The 27,226-nt window shown below is 41.9% G+C and overlaps 1 protein-coding gene across 5 annotated transcripts in view; it reads left to right on the top strand.

The window, feature by feature from the left end:
- Positions 1 to 27,226, top strand: part of DNAJC6 (DnaJ heat shock protein family (Hsp40) member C6) — a 158,873-nt gene that overhangs the window by 89,535 nt on the left and 42,112 nt on the right. For all 5 annotated transcript variants that reach the window (XM_079915709.1, XM_079915711.1, XM_079915707.1 and 2 more), the window contains exons 2-4: positions 20,776 to 20,926; positions 21,892 to 21,941; positions 22,051 to 22,199. In XM_079915709.1, coding sequence (XP_079771835.1) covers positions 20,776 to 20,926; positions 21,892 to 21,941; positions 22,051 to 22,199 — 350 coding nt within the window. The remainder of the gene's footprint in view (positions 1 to 20,775; positions 20,927 to 21,891; positions 21,942 to 22,050; positions 22,200 to 27,226) is intronic.

Raw genomic sequence — 27,226 nt, forward strand, 5'->3', positions numbered from 1 at the left:
GATGTTCAAATGGACCCATCTTTGGCTAGTGGGAGCCTTTTAATTTGGCATCTGAGTCCTTTTCACACACTGCAATAGTCATTTCCTTTTTCCTTGGTTTCTAGTATCACAAACCAGGCTCATCTTGTACATTTTCTGCCCCAATCTTAGAATCGGCCATTTTTCAAAGGGCCCTGGTTGTTTTTAGAGGGCAGTGTTGTTTCAAGACCATAATCTTGGTGTGACGGGTGCTTTCTGCTACTGGGTTGGTCTCTGTGTCCAGCCCTTTTCAGTGGGCAGAGCTAGAAACAATTTTTTAAAAATAAAATATATCACGGATTCATAATGATAATTTCAACTCAGATTCAGGAGCATGGGGTTTTCACTTAATTTCATTGATTTTTTTATATCAATGCCTCTTACATCTGTATCTCCTTTTCTCCCATGCCCAAAACCCTGGTTCTCAACTACACCAATATAATTTCTTATTTGCTTTATGCCATAATAAGTAATCACAGAATAATAATACCAACACTACCACCAAAACAGTATAAGGTTGTAAAATGGTTGGGTTTTTAAAACTTTGGGGAGTGGGGAAGGGTTTGGATAGATTTCACTTTAAGACAATTAATTTGTGTTTTAAGGTCACTTGAGATAATTTCTCACTATATGTTTATATCTTCAGTTTGGTGCTTAGTTGGGTTAATTTGCTTCATTTTGCTTTCACTTTTTATGGGTTACTTTTATGTTTCTAATTATGTAGAATATTTACGTAGTTCCAAATTCAAATCTATAAAACAAGTTGTATTCAAAGAATTTCAGCTTCTATCCCTGTCCCCTATACCCTGTTTCCTGCCTCATAGGTAGTTTTGGGTTTATCTTTTCACTTTGTAAATATAAGTGTGTGAGTGGTGTGTATATAAAAATATATCCCCACCCCCCATGTCTCCTCCATTTTCTCTTAAAAAAGAGAAGTGGAAGCTCTACACACATTTTGGATTCTGGACAAAATTTGAAGGCAGCACAGACAGTGCTTTTCTGAGAGATTGAATGTGAGATATGAGAACAGGGTCATGGTCAGTACCCTGGGGTATGGCCTCATCAGCTGGGAATGGAATCATCTGTCCAAGTGGGCCTGGCTAGCCTCACTCATCCTCGCAGACCCTGTTCAGCTGTCCTTGCCCTCAGGTGCTCTCCGCTGGGTTCAGGTGATACCCAGTGCAGAACATTGTCCCTTCCTCATGGTATATAGTTTTTTGTGTATGTTTGCCTGAGCAGCTTGAGGGTAGGGACAGGGTTTCTTCTGTTTTCCCACCACCTGCCACAGAGCCTTTTACACTGTAGGAGCTTAGTAAATACATGAATAAAAGACTAGACTGGGACCACACTAGGTTCTTTTACAGGCATTTATCCCTGATCTTCAGAATAACCCCATAAGGTAGATACTGTTATCCCATTTTACAGATGAAGAAACTGAGCTTCAGAAAGGTTTAGTTGGCTTTATCTAAAGAAACAGTAAATTGCTGAGCTAGAGTTTGGACCCAGGTCTCTCCAATGCCAAAAGAACACAGTCCCAACTGTTGTCTAGCTAATTTCATTCAACAAATGGTTGTGGGAGACTGTCCACATTTTGCCTTTATTAACTGTGTGACCTCGGCAAGTAAGATAGCCTCTCTATATCTGTTTCCACACCTACAAAATATAAGATAGCAGTAATACGTACCTCATAGAGTTGTAAAGCATTTAGAACAATGCCTGGTACAGAATAGGCTCTCAAGTATGAGCCTATTTTAGTTACTGTTTGTCATTTTTAGTAGCGGAATACTAGAGTACTCTTACTACCACTGTGTCCACAGCTCTGTGCTCTGCACTGTGTATGCAGTCTTGTCTAACCCACCCAGCTTGCCTTCTAGGAGCTTACAGTTGTAAAGGCAAGATGCAGATGTTTAAAGGTTACAAAAAAAGGGCAGCCAGGGAGAGATCAGTCCCTTTGGGATTAATGCCAAGTACAGAGAAAGAGGACAGAAGGAGCTTGCAGCTGGCCAGCCTATTACATAACAGCCCTCACCAGGTCTTCCTGGACAGAAATAGAAAGCAGAAGCCATGATGGAGATTGGGATGCTTTTGATTTGACCAATGCCACCCTTTAGTAGCAGTTAAAACTTCAGCTCCATGTCCAACTTGGTGGGGCTCCTACCAGTGCCTTGCCCTGTAGCACAAATCACAATTTAATAATCACGTTTTAGAGAGTCTGTGAACCATGGAGTCTCCAGTGTTATGGGACCTTAGGGAGCAGCTAATTCTACCTCCTCATTTTACAGAGGAAGAGGCTTTGCCCAGAGGGGGAAAGCCGTCTGCTTCAGGGTACACTGGTATTTGGAACTGAACTCCTTTGGTTACTCTCATGAGTCGGATAATACAGATTCCCAAATGCCTGGACTCATGCCTGGGAGGGAGTGGACTCAAGTGTATAGGTGTGTGGGGAGAAGAGACGTTGGCTCTACTCATGTGCTGCCCCCCACCATCCTGGGCGAGTCCAGGCTTCTACCCTTGTGAGAAGCACAGTGACAGTGGCTGCTGAGGGAAGAATTGGGTGTCTTGGACGTAGGCATTTCTTATGTCTCATTTATATTGGGCAAGGTCATCTTGGGGCTCTTTCAGAGGTACAGCCAGCCATGCACTTTGGCAATTGCACTGAGACCTCTGCTCTTCTCTCTAATGGGGAAATGAAGAATAGGATGGTGGGAGGGCATGGGATTTAGGGCCAGGCAAACCTGCTTTGTGTCTCACCCTGCTGTTCGTTAGATACGTGACCTCTGCTGCCGCCGCTAGGATGCTTGTACACATGACCGGTGAACAGGAGGATCAAAATCTGAGCAGCTGCTGACCCTAAAGAGCGCCTGTGCCCGTCGGGTGGGTGGGACTGGGCAGCAAGAAGAGACAAGTTTAGGAAAGAGCATCTTTTATTTTTTTTTTTACTGAAATATATTTGACATATAACATTATATAAATGTAAGGTGTACAACATGTTGATTAGATACGTCTATATGTTGTAATATGATTACCGTTATAGCATTACTTAGCACCTCTATCACGTCACATAATTATCATTTCTTTTTTGTGGTTGAAATAACGAAGATGTAGTCTCTTAGCGGGTTTGATGATTATAATACCATAATGTTGTCTGTGTTCACTATACTGTGCATTAGATCACTAGGACTTATTTACCGCTCATTGCAAGTTCGTACCTTTAAACCTCAGTCCTCTCCCCCCACCCTCCAGACCCTGGTAATCACCATTTCACTTTCTGTTTTTACAAGTTTGGCTTTTTCAGATTCCACATATAAAGAGCCTCTGAAGGCGCTGCCCCCATCCCGGTGCATGACCACATAGTCTGCTCAAGGGACCATGAGTGGAGCCGGGCCTCGGCTTTCCTCTCCTGTCTGCTAAAGACTCAGCATGTAGTCTTCATTCATTTGTGCCTTCCCAGCAAGTGATGTTTAGAGGTTTCCCCTTCTTAGGACCTGGTCTTAAAAATATCCTTACATCATATACAGAGCAGACATCACAGGACCTGGCTTCTCTACTCTGGCAGTGCTTGCTAGTTTGATTGTTTCCCTTTATGTTTTAAGCTTTTAACTAATATGTAAAATGTCATGAGAAGATCACAGGCTTTGGAGGGAGACAGGTCTGGGGAAGAGCCCTGGCTGTGTGACTGTATCTGTGTCTTGGGTCCTCAGTTTGCTCATCTGTAAATGGGGGATGATAGAGCTTACTTGGCAACGTAATTGTGAGGATCAAATGAGACAATGGATGTAAAGCCTGGAGGCCCAGTTCCCAGCAATCAGAAGGTGAGTAATGAACGATAACCACTGCCAGTATTACCAGGCAGCACTTCAAAGCAATTGCAGTTGGTTTAAGAGTGAAGTTGTGCTCTTGGTTTCTTGACAGATTTAATTCCATTTGATTCAGCGTCCTATTTTGGACTGTTTATACCTTGGTAGGCAACCTGCTGGGTACTTGGTACAGACGTAAATTAAGCACTGTCTCTGTTCTCACTAAGCTTTTCTTGCACATTAATTTGTCTATTTGAAGCTTCCAACAAAAGCATTCCCACACCCCTCCCAATAATTCTAAATAACTCTGTTCTGTTGAAGGTTAGTTTGGCCCTCAAGCCTTTTGGGATTTGAGGACGACTCACCTTCCTAATTTTGCCTCCCACCCTCTCTAACACACTGTCTACATCCTCCCAGTTCCTTGAGGAAACAGCATGATATCCTGGTTCCAGTGTGTTCTATAATCAATGCCTTAGACACGTTGCACACCATCCTTCCTTCTCTATAGTGAAGAGTGTGCTACCCATCTCAGTGTTGGGTGAGGAGTCATGCCTGTAAATCTTGGTTCTGAGAGCGGGTAGCCTCACACGGACTAGACTGAAGGAAAGAAGAGACACACTGGAATCTGCATCTGTCAAATGGCAAGGAGAGGCAGGAGCTGCCTTGAACGCAGGGCGGCCCTGGGTGTACAGTGATTTGTCTGTGCCGTTTGTGGTACCATTTCTGCAGCTTGCAGAAGAAGAGCCACACAGCTCTTTCCTGTTCCCCTCCTCCCCTCCAAGCTCCTTATAATAGCAGATGATGGCAAATACGGGATGATGAAAATGGCTGCTTATCGAGCACTTGTGTATGTGTGTGTGTAAATACATATATATATTTTAAGTTAACAGTAATTTCAAAACTGAGACTCTAAGAGGTTACATGGCACCCTTGAGCATGTAGAGGACAGGAAGGTGGCTGAAATGGTGGCAGTGGCCCCTCCGAAGCATGACTGATGGTTGGGGAGCTAGTATGCCAGGGAAACAATTATCTGTCTCCTCAGCAACACCCAGTGTTTGACTTTGTTGTCATTGGTGCGTTCCAGTTATCTTCATGTGGGTGAAGAAACAGGTCTCAGAAAATTTAATCCAGCTGGCTGTTCTATGCCCAGAATTCGGTTAAGTCCATGATTTCCAATTAATGGGCCTTCATGCCAAGATTGAGGTCATATCATGAATCTTGCTTTTATTTTAGGATTTCCACTGTCGTGATTTACAGTGCAGCCCAGCCAGTCTTGTCAGGATTATTGGAGCATAATTAAGCCAGAAAGACAGCCAGACCAGCAAGTTAACATGGAGCCAGGGAGGGACCCCCTTCCTTTGCTTGGTAAGCCTGCCTCAGGCAGCATGGGACTGCATGTGAGGATTTTCATCTGAGGACCATTTCCTGCATGTCTGATCTCTGTGCAGTTCAAATCCCCATACGATAAAAAAACTCCAGACAGGGAAAGGATTTCAGAGTCCCAGTTGGTGATCCATTGTGAACAATGTTCTGGTTAATTCAGTGCCACCACATACACCTCCACCTCAAGTTACCATTTACTAAGTGGTAAATGTAACAGTGTGCTTTTTACAGACGGTGGATTTAATCTTTGTGATGGTTCTGTGAGGAAGGTATCATAGGCTTTCTCTTTGCATGAGGTTATATAGATAGTAAGTGGCCTTTCCACTGAATGAATGGAAGAATTCGGCAGTTCCTAGATGCAGACCATTCCCAAGTGCCTGTTTCCTTCCCTTTCTTGTGGTTGTTCTGCTCAGGATGATCTCCTCCACTTTCACATAGGAGAATAAGAATATAGGCATGTATAGGAAAACACTGTTTATGATTGCCTTCCAGGTGACAGATGTTTATCTGTCAATATCTTGTTTAAACCCTACCACATACATGGAAGGAAGATACTATCTGCCCCCATTTTACAGTTGAGGAAACTGAGGCTTAGATTAATTAACTCGTACACTGATATGCAGGTAGTAAGGAAGGAAGGTCAGTGTCATTAATCCAGGTCTGCTTATTTGCAAAGCATAAGTCCTTTCGATTACATCATGCTGGTACCAAATGCTTCTTCTCTTTTCTCTGGTTTTCCAGCAGTGCTTATTGTTGAGTTGAGACTCTTTGAGACAAGTAACACGTGGAGGGGCATTTTTTGAGCAGAGGGGGTCCGAAGAGAGGCTAGAAACCAACCTACTACCCAGCAAGTGAAGGTGTGCCCTTGAGCTTTAGCTCACATCTGCTGTGTGCCTAGGCCAGACCCAGGTGTCTCCATCATTGCCTTTGCTTAAATTTGCTCAGTGTTTGGTTTTTCCATGTGAGAGGGTACTGGTGAGGCCCTTATGAGAATGTCTCCCAGACAAGTCCATGCTGGAAGCTTCGTCCTGAGACCAGTGAAATGAGGAGTTGAAGGTTCTTTTTGCACTTTGGTAGCAGGTTTTCCTCTGATTGCTTGCTGTGGGGTTTTATTTTGTTTTGTTGTTGTTTTCTGTCTCAGGATTCACTTTCAGAGTATTTCCATATTCCCTGTTTAGTTAGCATTTAGATGTATCCTCACTCTGAGTTCACTGATCCTCACTGAGCAATTTTTTTTTTTTTTTGGCGGTACGCGGGCCTCTCACTGTTGTGGCCTCTCCCGTTGCGGAGCACAGGCTCCGGACGCGCAGGCTCAGTGGCCATAGCTCACGGGCGCAGCCGCTCCGCGGCATGTGGGATCTTCCCGGACCGGGGCACGAACCCGCGTCCCGTGCATCGGCAGGCGGACTCTCAACCACTGCGCCACCAGGGAAGCCCCTCACTGAGCATTTTTATGCTCGGCAAGACTTACTCCAGAGATGGCGCATCAGAGATTCCTACTAATACATTTATCTGATGATTAGATGCTGAAGGTACTGCCTTGAAATTTCCTTCAGGTGTCCTCGGATGGAATTCTGGCTTTTGAAATGTGCCCTGAAGTGTGTGTGTGCCATCCCTGGGGAATTCCACTTGTCTGAGGCAGCATTAATCTGCTCTGTGAAGGGCTTCTTAGAAATCTCATGATCACCGTTTTTTGTCATTTGTTATGTCAGTGTGAGGACCAAATCCCACAAGCAGTTATACAGAGAGCAGGCAAGAGTTCTTACTCTTTTGCTTGACCTTCAGACCTTCTGGGATCCGAGGACTACTCAACTTCCCAGGCTCACTTCCCCCCTTTCTCTAACACACCCTCTACATCCTCCCAGTTCCCTGAAGAAACAGCATGATATCCTGGTTGCAGTGTGCACTACAGTTGGTCTCTTAGACAGATTATTTACCATCTCCTCTCCTCCCTCTACGTTTAGTGGAGACTGTAAAACCCATCTCTCAGTTTTCTTAGCTTGGTCCCCAGAACAGTTATAACCGGTGCTCAGCTATGGTTCTTTTCCTTCTTATGTATGTCCTTGACTTGTTGGTCTCTTGGTCTGTGCTTTCTCTCCTCCCTCAGCCTGATACGCCCTTCAGCCTATTTCTACCCAAACTGTAATTCAAATACCACCTCTTCCATAAAGCCTTCCTCTTTCCTACTTCCAGCAACCTGCATCCCTCTCCTCAAGCTGGAAATACGCTCCTCTGAACTCCTGTTCACTTTATATGCACGTGTATATATATAATAATGCTTGGCAAGTCTGAGCAAGAGAAAAGCAGTTAACAGTTATGGTGCAGCTCTATGAGAGATTTGGAGAAAAAATATTCATGACTTGGAAGACTGCTTTTCACTGTTAAGTGGGAGAAATGGCAGGTCCAAGCTATATATAGTATGATCTTATTTTTGTGTACCTGTGCATAGAACACATAATACATATGCGTGCATGTCCACAAAAACACAGAACTAAAAACGCGAGGATGTACATTTCTCCAAAATGTTAACAGGGTCACCCTTGTTTGTTTCTTGTTTTATTTTCTTCTCTGTTTTAATTCCATTTTCTTTGGTTTTAGTGGACCTCAGGTGCAGAAGTGACTTAATCATACTGCTTTGCAGTCTTTACGTTGCACAGGCCCCTCTCTGGTTTTATCCTAGATTTTCTTTTTTCCTCCTTTCATCCCCCATCCTTTCCTCTTTTCTATTTGCTTTCTTCCTAATGTTCTTGATGGGTATCCTTAGATGTGCTCAGATTTTCCATATTAAATATGAATGACCTCTGCAGTATATATATTATTCTATAATAAAATACATATTATATAATGTTACATAATAAAATATGATATAAAAATATATATAACATATACATTATATATATACTGTATTTTAATCTGAATGAAAACCTTTGTTGTTTTTTTTTGCGGTACGCGGGCCTCTCACTGTTGTGGCCTCTCCCGCTGCGGAGCACAGGCTCCGGACGCGCAGGCTTAGTGGCCATGGCTCACGGGCCCAGCCGCTCCACGGCACGTGGGATCCCCCCAGACTGGGGTATGAACCCGTGTCCCCCGCATCAGCAGGAGGACTCTCAACCAACTGCGCCACCAGGGAAGCCCCGAAAACCTTTTTTACAGTAGAAACTGGAATGCGTATTTGTTTAGTACTTCCTTTCCCCCTTTCCTTCCCTCTCTCAACTTCACAGTCACACACACACACACACACACACACACACACACACACACACACACAGACAAATGAAGATATCTTGACCAGTTGTACCCTCGGATCTAAAATTCTAGAATTCTTTATTGTATCTGTTGGTTGGTGCCTGTCTTGAGCTCTGTGATACATGGCTATACATAGCGTTTTCTCTGAATGGTCTCAAGTAATTGAGCCAGGTTCCTAGTTCTTAGCACAACACAGAGCTGAGAATGGCTGTGGCAATGGGGACAGCCTTATGGGAGCATGGATGGTAATTCGTGCTGAATCTCGCATTTGTCTTATCTTCTGCCGCTCTGGACTCTGTTGGAGAGTATGGCAAGAGGGACTCAGGCTTTGGAGTTAATGCTTTGTGTGTGTGTGTGTGTGTGTGTGTGTGTGTGTACACCCATACATATATATGTGAATACTTATTGAAGGTTTACATTTTAAATATGTGTAGTTTATTATATGTCAACTTTATATATGTCAGTAGAGCTGTTTTTTAGAAAAGTTAATCACATTAATGCTTTGTGGAGAATAATTTGGTCTTCGTAGTGTGTTCGTGTGAGGCATGGGAATATGTTACTAATATCCCGTTGAGTTTTGAAGTGTTATGAGTCTGGGTTGCTTCCTCTCAAGGTTCAAGCAGAACTTCCACCTCTGTGGTTGAAGGTACCCGACTGTGACTGACAAAATGCAAAAAACACGGGTCTTGGCATCACATAGGCGTTTGTATATCCTAGCTAAGAAGCCTTGTGTGAATGAATCTGCCTCTTTGAGGCCCACTTGCCTTATCTGAAAAATGAGAGCAAAAATATCTGTCAGTTTTACTGTGTGGGGTATTGTATGTTCCTAGCATGATGCTTAGCATGTAGCAAGGCTCCTCTGGCGTATGTGCAGCATATGTGTGTGTGTATATAGCGTACATACATCTACTCTGAGCTTGTGAACAACAAACAATATCCGTCCATGACAGTTGCTGCTCCTTTGGAGAGCAATGGTGGGATCCTTCTCTCTGAAGTCTGCTTACAGTGACAGCTCTAGAATTTCCATCTAGGCATTGCTAAGAGAGGACAATCTTGTTGGAAGGAGGGAGGGTGAGAGGCTCCTCTTAGAACTTCATCTGCATAACAAACAGTGCTTTCCTAAGATTCTCGTGTATCTGGGAGTTGTTTGGGAGGACCATTAGAGTTCTCAGTCACCCTTTGAAGCCTCTGTTGCCTCCCCTCTCCCCATTAAATAGAACCAAAATGGTGAAAAGAAGATTTTTGCTTGATTTTTTCTTGGTAGTATTCTCTCAGCAGGCCTTCAGTTCTTTGCTATCTCTGTCCTCTGATGGACAGGGTCAAATAACACTGAGGGCGTTTTCTCTGTTCCAGGCAACAAGACTAGTCATTAGAGGGAAATGCCATGGTCCATTTATGCAATTTAAGCCCTGACCTTTTGGTTAAAGACATTTATGCAATTTAAGCCCTGACCTTTTGGTTAAAGAAAAGAGGAAAAAAATGTGATGGTCCCTCACTTCCTGGAGTTGAGAGGCCATGTGGTAGGCAGAAACTTTTCTGTTTCTTCAGAATTCCACTGAGTTCTGATCTCGTTAGATTTGATCATTATTATTTCATAAGGGGGAACCTCTTTATTTGGCCCAACTGTTGGAGAGTAAAGATCTCCTAGACAGATCTGTTTCCCTGGCACATCATGAGTACTTAAGATATTTGTTGAATCAAAGTAAGCAATATCTGTGTATTGTTTTATATGAGAATTTACTGTGTAGAATTTGGATGGACAACTGTAGCCTGACTTCAGTGATCCATGAAGGAACAAAATGTGTTCCATCCATGTAGCTGGAGTTGCCCTAGCACTACCGGCCTGTTCGTGACCACTGAGCCTTGCCTTTATTCTACCAAAGTCAATTTTGGTCTCAGTTTGCTCTTCACTTTGACTCTATTTCTCATTCTTTCTACTCTTATCATTCTTTTTAAATACCTTGGATCCTTTCGGAAAAGAGGAGCCAGAGATGGTTACTTAATTAGCTCCTCTTATCTGTCTGAGTATAAAAACTGTAGGCAGCAAATATAACCAGCTCTTGTTGAGTTTCATGAAATCTCCATCTCTTAGGCAAGCATGCTCAGTGGGGGCTGAATGATACAGCGCTACAATCAGAAATTCAGAGAAATATGAGGAGACAGTGGAAGCATCTGGTTGTATTTGCTGCCTACAGTTAGGCCCAGACCAAGTCTCTCCCAAGGTTGATCTGTTTGGTCTTCCTTTCTGCCTCTGCCATCTTCTCTCTGATTCTTATATTCTGCAGCAGCCCAGTTTCATGTACATTTATTGAGCGTTTCCTATGTGCCAGGTATTGTGCTAAGGTATGGCACAATACCTTTTAGGAAGGTATGAGGTAGCATGAAACATTGTTCCTGTTATTGAAGACTCAAGAGTTGCTGGGATTAAGGTGGGCGGGTCAGACCCATTCACAAATAATTCTGTGTCAGTCAGACAGCTCCACCACATCCTAGGATGGAGGTGCAAAGTGAGGTGAGAGAATGAGGACAAAGTTCTTGTGAAAGACTTCAGGATGTGGAGGTGAGTAAGAGCAGAGGCTTTGGATCCAGCCAAACGTAGATTCACTCTCGTTCTGCCATGACTGTCACTAGACTTTACCAAAGCTTCCGTTTTCTCAGTGGGACACCCAAGGGCCACTGTGCTTATTCGTGTGAGGGTCTAATTTAGTAGCGTGTGGAGACTACTTAGCAGAGTGCCTAGTCTAGAGTATGTGCTTAACAGATGACCTTTTTACAGTGATGATACAGTCTCAAAGAATTTTAGAACTGGAAGAGACTTAGGGAATCGTCTAAGTTCATTCCCCTGTTTCTATCTTCTTTGAGACCCTGAGTCTGTGATTCTGTTATGGCCACATTGCCCAGGAAGGAGCTGGGGTTGCTCCTCCCATCAAAGTCCTAAAAGTGGGTAAAGAAATACTGTACATACTGATTTGATGGTATCAAGAGTGATAATAAAATATTTAAAAACTGCCCTGATAATACAATTTAATGTATAAATATATATAAAATATAAAGTGTAGTCCCTTTTATTCTCTAAACAAGCAAATACACACATGCACATATAATTGTTTACTATGTGGTAATATTTATAGCACACATCATCATGCTAATGTCCCTCTTTTTTTGTTGAGTTGGGACATTCTCTAGAGTATCCTTGTTGCTAGCTAAATGATTCCCATTTCCAAGTGATGGTTTGATGTAGGGAATGGCATCAGATCCTTCCAGCAACATCCCTGTTAAGTTGACTCTCTCAGAGGCCCCGGCACCTTATTCCAGCTCAAGAAGGACTGAGTGTGTTACTGACCTGTCAGGGCTGTGATACATTTTGAGGGTCCTTCATGGTTTGGACCCTCGAAGCCAGAACCATTGGCACCACCTGCTTTGTGGCCTGTACCTGCCAGTGGTGCTGAGTTTCTTTGGAGCTGCTGGTGGACGCAGCACACACCCAGGCCTCTGCCCCCAGGGTCTGTTGAGCGGCTGCCAGACTGGTCCATGTCTTGGGCCACTGCTATGCAATGTCATCAAGTGACTTGTAGTTTTTGTAGCTCATATTATGTGCCCAATAGTACAGAGCTATTTCAGAAACCAGTATCCGTGAATCTGTGTGAACCTGAATATTAGTTGTGCAAAGAGCACATAATCGTTCCCCGTATTAGGTACCAGATCACTTCAAGATGGGAAGAGGAAACCCCAAAGCTATAAAGAGGTTCACCTCTGTTAAACACTCGTGATTCTGAACTATCAGAAGTGAAGAATTTACCTGTGCTGTAACAGAAGCTCCAGAAGGAGATTCTGTCCTTGTCGTACACGTCCCTATTGTCTGTCTTCACCAACTCTGAAACTGAACAGCATGGCCTTTTTTTTTTTGCTGAGGCTGCCTAACTCTGCTGGAGACAGCATTTTCATGGCTTTATTCTTTTCATTCCCCAGAGCCACCTTGTAGCTATAATTTATTTAAGTGTGCACAACACACCAGGCACTGTGCTAAGAGTTTATAGAACTTTGACTTATATAATCCTCACTGCAATCCTATATGAGATTCTGTTGAAGCTTCCAATTTACAGATAAGGATATCAAGACCTTGATTAGTTACTTAACGTTGCTACGCTATATATACAGCTGGTAGCAGAAGTTGAATCTGTACCCCATATTTTGACTTAAACCCCATAATTTGACTGTGGAGCCTTTGTCCCATGCCTAACCTCTTGTTTGGCATAGGGAGTGTCAATTTTTTCACTTAAATTTTTTTTCCTGTGAAATTGTTATCTTTAATATAATACAACGACTCATTTACATGAGAGCTGAATTTCTAAGAATTAAAATAAAAATTCCTGGCTGTTTTAGAAAATCTTACTACTTAAAAGTCACGTTGACATACATGATCTCATTTGATCCTTCTAACACCTTTTGACATGTAGAAAAGTTGTTTTTTCTTGTTCCAATTTATAAAGGGAGAAGCAGCCTTAAAGGAGTTAAATATCATGCTCAGGTTCACACAGATTTTAAGTGAAAAAATGAAGTCTCCAGTCTAAGACCTGTCTCCCCAAAGTCCATCCTGTTTTCTCTAAGCTTCCCTGAACTGGGATGAATTGGGAATGAGGTGTAAGCTGTCTTTGATTTTAGAAGCCAAGGTAGTGGGCTTTTCCATGATATATCTAGTTGTTATCCCCATGTTATGCATTTCTTGACTTGTGGGAAGCCAAGAGCTGGAAAATCTGCTAGAAACAAGGATGATGAAGCCTTCAGTGGTGATGACACTGGTTCTTTGTCCCCTGCCAAGTGTTGTGGAGAAGAAATAGTATTTTCCTAATATAGGGGCGAATGGTACATCTCTGCAAGGTCCCTTTAGTTTTGGGAATTTCTATCCTGCAATTGCCAACTTGGTAGAATCCAGGAATGGACGTTTGTAGCTTTATGACACTTAAATAACTGCAGAGGAAAATGCCTTGCTGGTGAAAAAGAACAAGAATATGAAGAGATCATGATGCCAAAATTCAGATTATCAGTTATCCCCGATACAGGCTGATCCTGAACACTATGGAATAATAACTCATAATTACTAGAACTGAATGACAGAGACTTCCCAGGAATGGGAAAGCTGATGCTCTATGGACATGTTTTTGTGGAGACCCAGAGGACCCACTGAGGTGGGCTGATGTCCCAAGAACTTCAATTGTTGCCAAGAGTCCTTTGCCCCCTTTTCCCTGTTCTTAATGTACTGGATTATTTTACCAGAGCTGAGGCAGTTGCTACCACGATGAAGCAGGGTCTCAGGTCTTAGAAAAAGTCAAGTACTGAAAAGATGTTCCTGGCAAGTTCCCAGCCTGCTTGGAGTTAAAGATCCACATAGAGCTACTCAAGGTCTTAGGGGCAACATTTGCCTACATCTCATAGGCTGGGCTGAGAAACCGTTGTGACTGTGAACTAGGATGACTTATGTACAGAGAAGGGAGGTCTCGACATCTGTTGAGGAAGGACAACTTGAATTTTAATGGCATATCACTTGGCTGTTGTCTTTATTTTACATAACATATTTTAAATTATAAACCTCATGAATGTAAATTACAGAAAGTTTAGAAATTACAATCCAACAACAAAAAATCACTTATCATTCTCCCACTTAGATATTATTGCTGTAATTATTTTGAAAATGTACCAGCTAAGAGCCTGGACTCTGGGGCAGCCAGCCTGCCTGGGTACAGATCCTGGCTTAGTAACTGTGGGACCTGGGGCAAGTCACTGATGTGTCTCTGCTTCAGTTTCCGCATGTGGAAAATGGAGAGAGCAATGGTATCTCCTTCCCAGGGTGGCTGTGAAGATTAAATACTACCTATAAAGAATTTAGATTGGTACCTGATACATGGTAGGCATTCAGTAAGTTTGAATTGCTGTTATTTTTATTTTATGTTTATTAAATCATCTGAATTCTTTCTCTAAACTCAAATATTTTTCTTTTGCAAAAATTAGATTGTACTGTGCATGTTAGTATGCTCTTTATCTTTCATTTAGCCTTTTGTTGTGAGCATCTGTATTCTTCTACAAAGTGATTTTAATAGCTAATTTAATAGCTAATTACATTGTTAGAGGTAATCAATTATACATCCTTTATTGTCTCTTGCCATTGTAAGCAGTACCTCAATGAACATCGTTTTGGATAAATATTTACATACCTTCTTTTTCTTTTGATGACAGTGCTTTATGGGGGAGCATCCTTTCTTAGAGGTTACCAAGTGAAATTATATGCAGCCTAGGGTGCCATGAGCATATATATTGTATAAGCAGTGGGAGCATATGTGGGGAATGACCACGGTGCATTATGGACTTTCCAAGGCAAGGCTTTTGTCAGCATCTTGCTTCTTCTTTCACAATGCTTCTCACGGTGTTTTGTCCACAGCTAACAAATCAATAAGATGTTTATGAAAAGTAGCCACGTGTACTTTTCTTATATTTCTAGTTACATTAAGGCAGTTAAGACCATCCTTAACATTTTGCTGGTCTTCTTTAAAATACATATTTTTTATTCCAAACAACAGTCGAATCATTTCAAATATTTTTTGGACTGAAACTTAATGTAAGTAAATGAGCAAACAGCTAACTAACAGTCCAGTGGGAAACAGATTCTCTCCCAGGAGATACAAATTTTATGTGACTCTGTGAGTGAGAACAGGTCAGGTCATATCCATGGTGAGTTCCCATGACTTGGGAGAGATAGGATGCTGTTTCTAGTTTCCTAAACATTAGGAATTCCAAGAAAAACTTGTTTATTACATCCTTAGAAATGACACAGGGGGCAGAGTGCAGTTCTCTGGTGGTTATCTTTGGGGGGCTTAGATTTTAAAATGACAAGACGTCACAGAACAAGCTTCTACCTGCAGCCTTAGCGTCACAGACCTGGACGCTTTCTCCTTGGGTGGCATTCTCAGGCTGTCTCAACTCTGACCTCCCCACTCCCACCTTCTTAGACCTTCAAATCCCCAAAGACCCTTTATAAGTACAGGGTATGTTCTTAGCGCTAGGTGCCATTTTAGCCAAAGCATTTAGAAAAGTGTCAGAGGTGGAAGATTTGGATTCCTAAGAATGCGAAATCTTTCAACCATCTAGTGCAAGGATTAGAAAACTTCTGTAAAGGGCCAGATAGTAAGTACTTTGGACTTTGTGGGCCATAAGGTCTCTGTCACAACTATTCAACTCGGCCATTGTAACGTGAAAGAAGCCATAGACCATATGTAAATGAATGAGTGTAGCTGTATTCTAGTAAAACTTTACTTATAGACGTTGAAATTTGACCTTCATATAGTTTTCACTTTGTTAAACATTATTCTTCTTTTGACTTTTTTCAATCATTTAAAAACGTGAAAGCCATTCTTATTTCACAGACTATATAAAAAAAAGGCAGCAGGCTGGATTTGGCCCATGGGCTGTAGTTTGTCGACCCCTGATCTACTAGTCATTATTTTTCTTCTGCATATCACTCTCTGACTGCACCGTTTCCCTCTTTGTTGTGTCATTTTTTGAAGTCTTTCTGCCCTTCCTCTCAGCAAGCTGAGGCTCCAGTATCCTTTTGAGAATCTGTGCTTCTGACATTCACGTAGCTCATTAAGGAGAGTCAGAACACCCACCTAAAAGAACCGTTAGGGCAAAATCAGATAGCGTCCCTCTTCTCTTTTTTGTGTCCTGGCTAGTTTGACAGATAAGTTGGGTATATGGAGGTTGCAGACTTTGTAACCCTGGCAAATGGCTCTGGTTTCTGCAGGGTTCTAAGGCTCTAATGAATAGAGCATGCAGCCTGAGTGATGGTGAGAGTCTGATTTTTAGATAATCAAGGATATTTATATCTTTAAATAGGTTGGTGCCTTGGAGTGCTGTTCCAGCATGAAATGGAGAGTCAGAGAGAGGTCTGGATAATCAGTTTGGGGTCATCTCTTAGAACAGTAATGTATCAGAAGGGCGTTCAGGCTCGGGATGGAAATGAGGAGTTATAAGCATATGTTGCTCTATCCTTGCTGTATTTAAAATGAAAACACGATACAGATTTTTATATGTGGATATGTTTAAAGGGAAATCATATGCCCTATGTCATAGGGAAACAGAACACAAGAGAACCTTCTCAAATCTGTGGCTGTAGCCCTGGTCTGTGGAGCTGCTCTTCAGACGAGCTCCTGGCAATTATTTGGGGCTGCGAAGCAGTGTGGGCGACAGAGGCTTGGCTGCCTGCGTAATGAGATTGGTTTGGTTGGTCTGACAGATGCAGTGATTTATGGGAGTGCTTGTTGGGAGGACACCTGCTGCTGAGAGCAGCCAGATGAATGGCATACATGTGGGAGGTGGAGGAGAGCAAGGGATAGGAGAGGGGTGGTTGTGTGTGAGGCAGGCAAGGATTGTCCTGATTACGGCTGTGAGAATTGTGGGCTAATATGGGGCCGTGGAATAGCGTGACATGGAGACACAGTGTAGGCTTGGGAATTGTACAGACCTGAGTTTGAATCCCTGGCTCTACCGCTTGTTAGCTGAGATCTTAGGTGAGTTGCTTCCCTTCTTTGAGCCTCCATTTCTTCACCTATAAAATGGGGATAATAAACACCCTCCTTATTTCCCAGAACGTGAAATTGTACTAACATAGAAGTCCAAGTGGGGCTCCTGGTGCGTGGGAGAGCTCAGTAAGTGGTAGACATTATCAGTGTTTGTCCGTGTGTCTATTCATTTGTTTATTCACCTGCATTGATTGTTCTTTGTAATTTCTAATAGAGCCTTGTTTTCAAATAGATGCCTAATGGTGACTTAGGCATCAAAACCTCTTGTGATCAGGGTGTAAGTACATAACAGTTAACATGTATTTATAGGTATACGTATGAACATCTAAACGGCTCATAGAAGTTTAGTAGATACGTGAAGTATGATTTAAAGAACAGCTGCCTGGCCAGTAAGCACAATAAAAAATACTTCACCTTACTAATTATTGGGGGAAACCACAAATAAGACCAAGAGGAGATATTGTCTCATTCACCAGATTGGTAAAAATGTTAAAGTCTGACAATACCAAGTGTTAAGGAGAATGTAGAGTGATGGAGCTCGTATGTACTACTAGTGGGAGTTTAAGCTGATACAGCTACTTTGGAAAATGATGTGTTAATATCTAGAAATTTGAAGATGTGTGTATCCCATCTCCAAGCAGATTTCCACTCCTAGGCGTAACCTAGAGAGATCTCTCACATGGAATCAAGCCAATGTGTTCATCACCACATTGTTTGTTATAGAAAATAATCTTAGTATCCATCTATGGGCTAATGGATGCATACTTTAAGTGAGCTAAAGGTATATGTGGTATCAGCAGAGAAGAATTTTAAATAATGATGCGTGAAAAAAATAAAGTTGCAAACAGAAAGCCATTTATATATAGTTTGAAAGTGTGAAAAACAATATTAATGTATTGCCTATGGATACCTACATATGAAATAAAAGTTTAAAGAAATTATTTGGAATGATAAATATTAAATTCAAGATAGTACTAGGAGAAGAAAGATATGGTTGTAAAGTTTGCGTAGGGCCCAGATCCCAACTCTGCCCTTGACTTACCAGCTGTACACCCTTAGACAAGTTGCTTAACCTCTGTGCCTCAGTTTTTTGATGTATAAAATGGGAAAATAATATTATCTACCTCATAGGTATGCTGTGAGGGTGAAATGAATGAGCGTAGGTAAAATGTTTAGAATAATACCTAGCAAATAGTAAGTGCTATATAAGCGTTAGCAATTCAGGTTCTAATTACATGAGTATTTTTTATTATTCTCCGTTTATTTTTTTAAATGTTAAACATTGCAGTTTTTAAAAATGTATAATAAATGTTTCAGTATTCTAAAAGATAAAGACTATATGTAACATAACTACAGTATAATTAGTACACCTAAAATTAACAATAAATCCTTAACATCAAATACTCAGTTAATTGTTCCAATTCCAATTGCCCATAAATGTCATTAACTTTTTATAATTTCTTTGGATTAAGTTCCATGCATTATACTTTATTGATTTATCTTTTAAGACATTTTAATCTACAAATTCCTCCTCCAACTTTCCTTTTTCTGCAATTAATTTTTTAGCTTTATTGAGGTATAACTGGTATACAAAAATCACACACATTTAATGTATACATCTTGATGCGTTTAGACATATGCATATACTCATCATACTATCACCACAACGTCCAAAAAGTTTCTTGTGTTCCTTTGTGTGGCTTGTTTTTTCGTTTTTTTTTTTTTCTGGTTTTGTTTTGTAAGAACACTTAATGTGAGATCCATCTTCATTACTTTGTTTGTTTTAAAATTTTCTCTCCAGACTTTCCACAAGCACATTTAACCATTGTCCACATGCATGCATCTACCTGTCACTTAAAATAACTGATCTGGTTGGAACATAGATATGCACCTCCCTTGTCCTGAGGAAAGCACGGAAGGAAGCTTATTCAGCAACAGAGTCAAAGTTACAGAGGTTTGCTCTTGTAAGCTAAATAAGTTCCTGTGTTCTGCTGTACCTGAGATCCAGGGATCTATCCTCCTAACATATTTTGAAGTATAGAACAAATACTGCAATTTTCTAAAAAGAAGAGATGTCATTCTTGCCCTTTGTCATCAAAGAGTTGATAAGTGAACAAAGATTAAAAAATATCATCAACATAGGAATTTCAGGGTGTGGCATAATAATAGTATAGCTGCAATCTGTTAACCCCTAAATGTGGTAGGTACTATGCTTAAGGTACACTCATTTTATGTTTCCCTGTGAAGTAGGCACTATTTTTAATCCCTGTTTTACAGTCAGGAATCTTTCTTCCTGCCAGAACCCAGGTAAGAGTGACTCACGCTCTTGACTGCTGGTCTGTACAGCCTACCTGCCTGTTGTTTACATTAGCTTCCTCTACACAGATACCTACTTCCTTCCTGTATCAATCTTTATAAGCTAAGTTATGTTAATGAACAGTCCTAAAATGGGAATGGGGTAGCTTCTAATAATAAAGGGTTATTCCTCATTCATGGTACATATTCATCAAGGGTCAGCTGAGAGCTCTGCCACGAGCTCGTTACTCTGGGAGCCAGGAGTCCTGGACAGAGTAGCCACAATCTCAGACTTTGTGGGTTGCTATGGAGAGAGAGAGAGAGAGAGAGAGAGAATATATGGGAATGAGAACTATGGATAATAGTTCTCATGGATAATCTCACCCTAACAGTTAAATGCTCCAGACTGAGAGAGACACACAACATTTCCACTCACATTATAAACGAGAGTGCTGGTTTTCAAACAGGGCTAATTTTGCCAACGTCTAGGGACATTTTGGCTGTCATAGCTGGAGAAGGGGGGGGGGGGATGCTACCTAATCACCAGAGGTCAGAGATGCTGCTAAACGCCCTACAATGCACAGGACAATCCACCCCTCCCCCTGCCAGCCACCACAACACACATATAGCAAAGAAGTATTCGGCCCCAAGGTCAATAGTGCCAAGGTTGAGAGGCTCTGGACTAGAGCCAGTCACAAAGAGCCAGAAAGTACAATTTATGAAACTGTCAGGGAGGAGAACCTGACATACTTGACAAATAACACCAGTGACCACTATGCGTACTCAAGCTTAAAAGCTGTTATAAGGGCCCTTCAGAAAATACTTTCCCAGGATGGAAGTGAACTATTACTTTGTGAGATAGCCGTAGAAGGAGTCTTCTAACACAGTTAACTCCATCGAAGGCCAGAGGAGGCCCCTGGACTCACTTCTCAGCTGACTGCTGCTCTTCCTCAGCACTGCCTGAAAGGAGTATAATGCAGGCCACATATACAATTTAAAATTTTCTAGTCTCCACGTTAAAAAAGAACAGGTGAAATTAATTTAATAGTATAATCTATTTAATTCCATATATCCAAAATATTATCATTTTAAATGTAATCATTGTAAAAAAAAGTATGAGATATTTTACATTTTTTGCACTTTGACACTTCGATACTCACAGCACTGTCTCAATTCAGACTAACCACATTTCCAGCGCTCAGTTGGCACATGTGGTTACAGTATTGGATATGCAGCTCTGGAGGTTTCTGTTCTGGAACTTGGTGAGGGGCTTTCCTTGGTCTCGTCTGAGGACCAGCAGACTGCTGTCTGTAACCCAGAGTCAGTAAGTTCTGGAAGCATGACATAACTTGCAGGAATATCTGTCCCAGACTCCCGAAGATGGTCTGCGTATGTTTCAATCCCAAGAGGGATTGGTTTCCTGTGTAGTCTGTGCTATTACCTCTTTTTCTGATTTTCACTGGCAGGTGCCTCGTCTCCAGACATGGAGCCCAGCTATGGGGGAGGTCTCTTTGACATGGTGAAAGGAGGTGCAGGGAGGCTCTTCAGTAACCTAAAGGACAACTTGAAAGACACCCTCAAAGACACGTCTTCCAGAGTTATACAATCTGTTACCAGGTATGTGTGTCCTTCCCCATTAAGTTAATGGACTCCGTGCCCCCAAAGGATCTGATTACCTGCCAACTGCTTGTCTGGCTCAAAGACTATCAATTTTGTGATGCAACTGCATGGGATCTGATTGACTAGGAATGCCATTGAAGCCGCAAAGTTGAGTCCTTCAGAAGCTACAGGCATAGGCTGGGAGGACTCGGCCCCTTGGTACGTTAGAGGATAGTGGTTGCCATCCCTGGCTTTCGAATCCAGCATCCTGAATTCTAATGCAGTATCTCCCCTTGTTAACCTAAGGCAAATTAATTAACCTCTCTGAGCTTTGCTTTGATACCCTGGTAAGATCTATGTCTTTAGGTGTTTTGAGAATTAAATGAGACAGTAATGCACATGCAATCCAAATAAGCAATACTTATGGATTGTAATCAAAACAGAATTTTGTTTTCGTATCTTAATAGCCCTTTAAAACTTATTTACTGGGAGGAGTTTCTACCCTTCTACTGTGTGAAACTTTTACAAGCAGGCCATATGAATTCTTTTCTTATTCTTAGGAATTAGAAAGTTGTAGGGTCACTTTAAGTTAAAATATGTGGTTTTAAATCAGAAATTCAAATGTGAAGTCCAACATATTAATCAACATTTTAATTTTTTTCAACAGTAATTGTATCCTTTACTTTCAATCCCCAACTAGCAGCTGGTAGGCAAAAAAAAAAGGGTCCTTTGTTCTTTCTCCATCACTTCCTCCCCTACCCACTAGCTGCATGCCCTGTTTGGAGTGCTAGGTGTGTGCTCCTGTGGGTGTGGGCTGTCTTCTATCAACAGTGCTTACTTGTTAGGGGGAAGGCCTGACGGGAAGTCAGAATATAGCTACTGGATGGAAATGTCCCAGGTCATGATGTGCAAGTGATTGAGAGAGAGAAATCGTGGGACATTTGGATCATTTTAATGAGTGCCCTTTCCTGTCTTGCTTTTAGCTACACGAAGGGAGATTTAGACTTCACTTATGTTACCTCCAGAATTATTGGTAAGTTTCTCATGTTTATTAACTGCCCAATAGCTCAGCTTTCAATGGCTACCCATCGCGACAGCGGACCTGTTTAACCAATTTTTTTTCTGTGTGACCCTTCCTCCAGTGATGTCCTTTCCTCTGGACAGTGTTGACATAGGATTCAGAAATCAGGTTGATGACATTCGAAGCTTTTTGGATTCCAGACATCTTGACCACTACACGGTGTACAATCTGTCGCCCAAGTCTTATCGAACTGCCAAGTTTCATAGCAGGGTAAGGAATTTTAGCTCTGATCACAAGGTTGAAGATATAAGAGGGTATTTTTCCCCTTAAGAGCTATCCTCAAAGCCTTTGCCTTTCGGCACATGGAGCTGAAAAACTATATACTCTGGACACTTCTCTATCCACAGAATTTTTATTAGGCTGTTATGATATATTCTGAGGCTTTTCCTTGGGTGAGGATATTTGTAGGAAAGTTTCTCTGTCAGTAAGATACCATCTAATTGAGGGCCTCAAATCAGCTGTGGCTGGTTGCTCAGTTGTTAGGGCACATTGCTGTGCGGCTCAGTGGAGATCGACTGCTACGTAGGGCAGTTGGAGACCCTTATGCTGGAGCACTAATGATGCCTTTCACCCTTCCTTATTGCTGCTTTGGCATCACGATGAGGCAGTGTGGCTAAACCAGTAGAGACACACCAGTATTAATGGAAATAGCTTTCTGACATTTGGTGAAGGTATGTGTTTCATCAGTGAGGTGTAGCACATAAACAGTCCACACTGTAGGTTTGGTGATACTATTGCTAATATTTAGAGCAGTGAGAGCAGCAGCAACATTTTTAGAGCATTTACAGTGTTCCAGGAACTTTACATGCAATATCTCATTAATTCTCTCAACGGTCCTCTGAAGTAGATGGAGAAACTGAGGCACAGAGAGGTAAGGTAGCTTGCCCAAGACTACAGGCATGTGTCTTAGCCATTACTCAGGGCTGACAGTATTACCTGGAAACCTGGATCATCCTCTCAAGGAGCTTTTAGAACTAGGCAGAGAAATAGTTCTAGTTTCAGTCTAGTTAAGGAGCTGTGAGAGCTGGCTTTGGTTTGAATCTGATGTTAAGCCTGATATTTCTGGCCACTGAATTCTTGATTTACTCACTCAAATCAGGCTTTTTCTCTCTCAGGAACATTTTCAAAACTCTTGACTTAGCCTTTAGATATGACTGGTTCTTCAGCTACATCTGGATTTATTAATAAATAGAAAGGGGTTTTACACATTGGACCCTTTAAAGTGAAACTTGATTTCAACGATGCAAAATGGTAGCTGGTTGTGTGTACTGTGTATTGAGGATCTCAGCTTTGATGCCAGAACACATTTTGCTCCAAATTTTACTTGCCATTAATAATCTCTGGACGTCAGTTTCCTGATCAGTAAAAACTAGAAGAGAGTCTGTATGCTGTCTTAGACCACTTTCTGCCCTAATGTTCAGTAAGATAAGGGAGAATTTTGTGAAGGATTCTCTTTTCCCAGAGTGTTTTCAAAATAGGCAAGAGGTAACCCAGTGGTTCTCAAGCTTTAGTGTACATCAGAATGTCCTGGAGGGCTTGTTAAACACCTGGGCCTGGCACTTCTGGTTCAGCAGAGGGGTGTGGTGAGAATCTGCATTGCTAACAACTTCCTGGGTGTTACTTCTACTGTTGCCCTGTGAGCCACTCTCTGAGAAGCACTGATAAAACCATTCTAAAGTGGTTTCGTCCCAATTCCCATTCTATAACGGAGATTTCAAATGCAGCTCTTTAATATTCCCTGTAGTTAACTGCCCTTCCACCTCTTATTCCATCTATTACCTAATTCAGAGCAAGGGAATTAGCATCCAATAAAAATGTGGGTAGCTATTTTATTTCTAATTCAGATGCAAATGTTTTGAATTGATTTTTCTTGTTTGGAGACTCAGTGCCATCATTTTCTTTCTTTCTTTCTTTTTTCTGATTTGTTTTTTATTGAAGCATAGTTGATTTACAGTGCTGTGCCAGTCTCTGCTCTACAGCAAAGTGACTCAGTGATACACATGGTGCCATCATTTCTATAACTGGAGGACCATGGAACATCCTGTATAATATTTCATAGAAATTTTATTTAATCTTGAAATATTTGTGATAATCTGAAAAATTTTCCCTCTGGAAGTAAATAAAGATGTAATATCATTATAGAAGCATTCATGCATATAAAGGTATCTCTTATATGTATATATGATTTATAAAAGCAAGCTCTTTTATAAAGATATTTAAAGAAAGGCATCAATTAGTGTAACTATGTATTTTGTGACCAGACTTAACAGTCTTACCAAAGAAACCAGGAATTGCATATGGAATATCTGCCCCAGACTGCTCTCACTTGCCCTAGAAGAGCAGGGAACACGTTAATTTTATTTGCTACCTGGAACGGTGCCTGGCATGGCTAAGAAATGTCTCTCAGAAGATTGAATGTGCCTGCCAAGAATTGTTGAACACATAGATATCAAATAAAAATTTGATTCTTGGGACTTCCTTGGTGGCGCAGTGGTTAAGAATCCACCTGCCAGTGCAGGGGACATGGGTTCGATCCCTGGTGTGGGAAGATCCCACATGCCCTGGAACAACTAAGCCCGTGCATCGCAACTACTGAGGCTGCAATCTATAGCCCACAAGCCACAACTACTGAGCCCATGCGCCACAGCTACTGAAGCCCGCCCTCCCTAGAGCCCACGTGCTGCAACTGCTGAGCCCACACGCCGCAACTGCTGAAGCCCGTGTGCTGCATCTACTGAAGCCCGCATGCCTAGAGCCTATGCTCTGCAACAAGAGAGGTCACCGCAATGAGAAACCTGCGCACCGCAACAAAGAGTAGCCCCTGCTCGCCACAACTAGAGAAAGCCCGTGCACAGCAACAAAGACCCAACACAGCCAAAAATAAAATTAATTAATTAATTAACTAAAAAAAGTTTGATTCTTATTCTCAAGGCACTTAAGCCTAGTTGGAGAGAGAAGTCAGGACGTTCTAAAGACAATAATATTTACAGTACCTACTGAGGGAGTTTAGTAAAGGGAGACAGCAGTGAGAGCTGGACCTTGACGCATGAGTCTTGTCTAGGTGAAAGCGGTGGGGTTATTTCTTCTCCATGCAAACTGTAGTCTGTGTCTTACCAGGCTCCGCAAAATCTGGCCTCTGTGCCTCTCTACCTCATCTTTCACTGTTCTCCGCTGTATGAGAACCATGCTCCCACCAGGGGAGACGCACAGTCTCTTTGCATGAGCTGCTCCCACTCCCTGAAAGGCCACACGTGCCACACCCCCACCCCTTCTTTGTTTGCCACATTTCGCTAAGGGGAGGATTTCCACATACCACAAGTCTTTTCCAATTCTTTCCCCTAAAATGCAGGATTGCACTGCACCTTTAGCCCTTTATAGATAGTCCCAGAACTCTGGGGACTGGAAGAGGACCCTCTGACCTAGCTCCCTCAACCCTCAGTTGCCATCTTAGGACAGTCCCACAGCCTTAGTATTTTCATCTTAGCTCTGTTTTGTGTGTGTGTGTGTGTGTGTGTGTGTGTGTGTGCGGTACACGGGCCTCTCACTGTTGTGGCCTCTCCCCTTGCGGAGCACAGGCTCCGGACGCGCAGGCTCAGCGGCCATGGCTCACGGGCGCAGCCGCTGCGCGGCATGTGGGATCTTCCCGGACCGGGGCAGGAACCCGTGTCCCCTGCATCGGCAGGCGGACTCTCAACCACTGCGCCACCAGGGAAGCCCCTTAGCTCTGTTTTTGATGTGGCTACATCTCTTTTCAAGTTCCTAGTCCTTTCTCTTCCCAGCACTAACACCGCAAATTGATTTGCATCCCACTGTTGCATGACTTAGAAAAGTGTTCTTGGTTCTCATCTTCTAGTCCTTGAGGCCTGAAATCATTTTCTCCTCCTTCCAGACCAGTGGAGTGCTAGGTCTGCAGCTAATTTTTATTTTAATAAATGTAGATGGCCAAGGCTTCTATAAATATTCACTGTTGGAAAAGACCAAACACAAGACTGGTTTTATTTATAGACTCACAGGAGTCCAGCTGTGTCTATATCTCTATGCCTTGAACCCTGAACTCAGTCATTTTACCTTTTTATTATGTGACGTGTGTTTGGAGATAAAGACGGTGGTGACAGAGACAGGCTGTTTCTAGGAAGATTTTACTTTTTTGAGGGGCATCACTCTGTATTTTGATTCACTTTTAGGCTTAGAAACCACATGGGTTGACAGGAATCATATGAAATAATTAAATAGCAATTCCTTAGTATTTGCGTATGTAACAGAATGTTAAAATAGGACTCTGTGTTTAGTTTCAATTTTAGCAGAGGATTTGACTCAAAACAAAACGTGGCAGATAGCCCTTCATTCAGAGTGCTAGAATACCTATTCAGGACTGCAGAGGAGATGTTGAATGTCAGTGTTTTGACTCTTCTTAGCCAGTATCTACCTTGAGGAAATAAACATCCTGATTTTGACAGTGAAGTCCTATAGACCAATGAGATGCATCATCTAAGCCAGATGTTCTGAATCTGAGTTTAAAAGACATGGTTCCACTGTATATTTCGATCCATGCATGGGCTTCAGAGAGTTTAACCGTCTGTTTTCACTCCTGTTTTTTCTTTATTGTGGTAAAATACACATAACATAAACCTACCATTTTAAGCATTTGTAAATGTACAATTCAGCAGCATTAAATTCACTCACAATATTCTGTAACCATCACTAGTATCTAGACCCAAACCTTGTTCATCATCCCCCAAGTAAACACTATAGCCATTTACTCTGTGTGTATGTGTGTGTGCACTGGTTCCATTTCTGCACAGAAGGTTTTATAGCTCTGCCCTAGAATGTCAGGAACTACTGCTTTACACATTTCTTGGTGTTGCTGTTGGCAATAAATGGAAAAGCAGATGAATGGCCACCAAGGCTAGCCTGCCCTAAAGTTCTTACATTCTGATAATGCTATTCCAGTGCCACTTTGAGCCTCCTTCCTCTGTCTCACCAGGAAGGGGTGTGCTGAAGGAGCCCAGTTAGTAGCATTGAAAAGATAAACCCAGCTGGTTCTTTTAGAATCTTCTTTTATTTCGACTATTTCTAAACTGCATAATCTTGTAGAATTTCTTCCTCTTTGCAAAGAACTTAATTTTAGGAAAATATATGATCAACTTGGGTTTCTTAAAGGATTGTTTGAAGGTCACATTTTTTTTTTTTTCCTTTTTCCTTCCAGAATTCATCAAAGAGGTCACCATAGCTCCCAG

This window comes from Stenella coeruleoalba (genome assembly GCF_951394435.1).
Source record: "Stenella coeruleoalba genome assembly, chromosome: 1".
Lineage (NCBI taxonomy): Eukaryota > Metazoa > Chordata > Mammalia > Artiodactyla > Delphinidae > Stenella > Stenella coeruleoalba.